At 38.6% G+C, this 4,002-nt stretch overlaps 1 protein-coding gene across 1 annotated transcript in view; it reads right to left on the bottom strand.

Annotated features, from left to right (window-relative positions):
- The window catches only part of Nufip2 (nuclear FMR1 interacting protein 2), a 24,473-nt gene continuing 20,471 nt past the window's right edge, over positions 1-4,002 (bottom strand). Inside the window, exon 4 of the mRNA XM_021212473.2 lies at positions 1-208. Coding sequence (XP_021068132.1) covers positions 156-208 — 53 coding nt within the window. The 3' untranslated portion in view covers positions 1-155. The remainder of the gene's footprint in view (positions 209-4,002) is intronic.

The following is a 4,002-nucleotide window of genomic DNA, read 5'->3' as shown; positions in this document are numbered from 1 at the left end:
TATATATATATATATATATATTTGTATATATTATCCTGTGATTCTACTTATGGTTCCTCTGCTGCATTGAAGATCTAGGAGCATAAAAGCCTTGTGTCCCACATGAACGGTGGCTCTAATGCTGCAGAAAGGTTACAAATAGGCAGTCTGGTCCTTCATTGATCTGGACTATCCATGGCTTCATTGTAAGTGATTATCCTTTTGGGATCTAGAGGCAAAGTGAAAAAGTAAACTAATTAAGCAAATTCAAAACAAAACCTTACAATTAACCCAGAAACAAATCACAAGCAATCATTTAAATTGCAACCCTTCTGATTTTTCAACTGGAACTGTGGCTGCTCAGCACTCCAAATAAATTCAAGAGTGTACTCTACCACCCAGTGAAGACTTCAGCATCTAGAGACCATTTCCTGTTTAAGTTCATTTAGTAAGGAGTTTTTCTTGTGATTCACCTGATTACAAAAGTACCAAGGACAAAAGGAGAAAGAAGCTCAAGTCGTAAGACAATTTAAGAGAAATCCTTGGGCTTATTTTCTTTTTAGCAAGGAATTTAGCAAGGTCTCATGTGATCCAGGCTGGTCTCTAAACTTGCTATGTAGCTGACCTTGATTGAACTCCAAGTGTCCCTCTTGATTGAACTCCTGCATTTTTCTGCCAGGTGCTGCATCTGCCATCATGCCCCAGCCTAAAATTTATTTCAACTACAGTGGGATGTTCAGGAAGGAATGGCTGGCTCAAATAAAACCTAACACCAAATATTTCATGGTAATAATCAACTATATCACAATAACTAGCTTAGTTCTAATCACTTTATTTACTCCTTATTTCCCACAATATTATCTTCATCTTTATTCTCAGCAAACCTAAGACCCAACACACAGAGCACATGCCTAGAATATAAAAGACCTTGAGTCCAATCATATCAGAAGAAATCTTCGTAACTTCTAAAACTGTCCAAACATGCCTGGGCAAAGACTACAAGGCTAATTTTAAAAAATGTTATCCTAAATTCTTTTTTTTTTTTTTTTNTTTTTAAGGTGTTTTGAGACAGGGTTTCTCTGTGTAGCCCTGGCTGTCCTGGAACTCACTCTGTAGACCAGGCTGGCCTCGAACTCAGAAATATGCCTGCCTCTGCCTCCCAAGTGCTGGGATTAAAAGCACGTGCCACCACTGCCTGGCGCCTAAATTCTTATTAATTAGCTATTTTGTGTTCTCTTCTAGAGAGTTAAAAATTTATGCCAGGTGTGATGGCGAATTTCTGCATTTGAAGCCAGCCTGGTCTATAGAGTGAATTCCAGGACAGCCAGGGCTACACAGAGAAACCCTGTCTCAAACAAGCAAAACGAAACAAAAACAAATCTGTATTATATTTACATACTTCTGTTTGTGTATGTTCACGCGTATGGCATGGCACATATATAGGGCAAGGGGCAACAACTTTTTGGAGTTAATTCTCTCCTCCTGACCACCTTGATTTATATGAATTTTGAAAATTAAATACCTATTTCCAAGTTTGGCAGTAGGCACCTTTACCTGCTAAACATCTAGCCAGTTATTATCACAGCCTTGCTAGCCTTGATCTCAGAAAATAGCCTGCCTCTGCTGGGATTAAAGGTGTGTGATATTAACTAAACGTAGTAGTATCAGTAGAGACAATATTTTTTGGTCTATTATCATTTCCAAGAACTGCTGGGATTCTTGCAATATATAGTCCAGGTTGGCTATTCTTTTTAAAAGTTAGTATGCTTTAGTAAACACGAAAACCAGGAAGCCAAGTGGTAGAGGGGCCAGTGTTTAATTCCAACACTTGAGAGGCAGAGGCAAGTGGATCTCTGCATTCAAGGACAGCTTGGTCTACGTAGTTCCAAGACAGCCAAGAGCTACCCAAATATAAAAGATACCCTTGGGCTGGTGAGATGGCTCAGTGGGTAAGAGCACCCGACTGCTCTTCCAAAGGTCCCGAGTTCAAATCCCAGCAACCATATGGTGGCTCATAACCATCCTTAACCATCCGTAACAAGATCTGACGCCCTCTTCTGGAGTGTCTGAAGACAGCTACAGAGTAATTACATATAATAAATAAATAAAGCTTTAAAAAAAAAAAAAAAAAAAAGCTGAAAAAAAAAAAAAAAAAAAGATACCCTTGTCTGCAAAAACCAAACCAAACAAAAACCAAGAACATAGCACAGTTGGTAGTATGCTTTCCTCATCTGCTTGAGGTTCTGGATTCCTCCAACCCCCTTCCCCACCCAAGATGAGCATGTAAACCTTTAATTCATTATTTAATAGAAAGGAAAAGAACTGAAAATACTTAAGAACAAATTATCTCAGTTTATCTTAGCTTAAAGTGGTTGCTTATATTTTAAATCCCACCTGAGGCAGGTCAGGCTCTGAGTTTGAGGGCAACCTGGTCTACTGATAGAATTCCAGGACAGCCACAACCAGAGAAAGAAACTCCGTCTCAAAAAAAAAAAAAAAAACCTGGCTTACTTAAGATAATACAAAAATATCCTTTCTAGAACTCCAAAGACAACCTGCCATGAAGACAATACTAATCCCTACAGTCACTAGCCATTTAACAATTTTGTGTTTACAATTAGGTGGGTTTGCAGAATTCACTTTGCAGTCTCTTTCCCATTCCTGTTTGATTTGAAATGTATAAAGAAACAGTTCACTGGGCGTGGTAGCGCACACCTTTAATCCCAGAACTCTGGAGACGGAGGCAGGTAGATTTCTGAGGCCAGCCTGGTCTACAAAGTGAGTTCCAGGACAACCAGGGCTATACAGAGAAACCCTGTCTCAAAAATCCAAAAAGAAAAAAAAAAAAAGAAACAGTTCAAGTGTTTGCTAATTATCTTTAAGCCATGGCTGTATTAAACAAAAGATTTGATCCTTGACTCTAAGAAAGGGAGATTAGCTATGATGCCTACAAACAACCAACAATTATAAACTTAAGGGTGGAATAGTGGCACACATACCTTGACATAAGTAGTAAGTCTCTAGTAAGAATTAAGACCCCCTTAACAAAAGGGAAATCATTCTTGGTACTGGAAACCTAGCCAAATACCTATGGCTAGTAAATTTATGCATCTTGGGTGAGAATATATAATCATCACTTTACAATCCAGCATAATCCTTACTTTAAATAATATTTGTTCCTATATGGACAAGTAAGTATAGCCCTCACCCCACATAAAAGAAACTTCTCTGCAACACACAGACTGTTAAAGAAATCCTCTCCTAGTGATATCAAACTGTCTAGATATGAGCTGAACAAGGAAAACAATAGACATGCTAAAGTGAATGAGCAAGTCCACGAGCTTCAACCCAACACTACTGGCAACTACAGGCAACCAAGAAACACCTGGGAGCTGAGAAAGGGTTTCCCAGAAAAGAGCACACCAACTGATTATCCAATACCAAATGGTCAGCCCCGAAACACACACATACAAGTAACACTATACAAACAAACTGAACAGGTTATTTATGTAATTAGGAATTTGAAAGCAATCAAAGACAGCATGTAGAGTATATACCCATTCCCTGTCCTACTTGTTCAATCTTCGTTATGGGAGGATAAATGTGAATGTTACTTCTTTTTATTTCCAAACACCATTCAATACAGTCTAGATGTTTCTCTAACACTGAATATTATCCTAAAATATGAAAATTTTAGTTCTTAGGATATCCTTTTGTTTACCACATGAACACAGGCAGAATGGCTAAAGGTAAAAACATTTATATTGATTTCCTTCAAAATATTTGTATTTGGAAGGGACAGGAAGGCACTGGGAAGGGCTGGCTGTACTGGGGGTCATTCCCAAGGCCTTATGTATATTAACCATTAAGCATGAAACTCTTAGCCTCTATAGGCATGGTAGCACACGCCTCTAACCCCAGCACTTGGATCTACGTAAGTTTAAGGCCAACAGAGAAAACCTGTCTAAAAACTATTTTTAAAAGGTAGAGTAGGGCTGGTGAGATGGCTCAGTGGGTAAGAGC

This window comes from Mus pahari, chromosome 14 (genome assembly GCF_900095145.1).
Source record: "Mus pahari chromosome 14, PAHARI_EIJ_v1.1, whole genome shotgun sequence".
In the NCBI taxonomy this organism is placed as follows: domain Eukaryota; kingdom Metazoa; phylum Chordata; class Mammalia; order Rodentia; family Muridae; genus Mus; species Mus pahari.
Note: the sequence above shows the minus strand (reverse complement) of the source record. Positions and strands in the feature narration are given on the sequence as shown.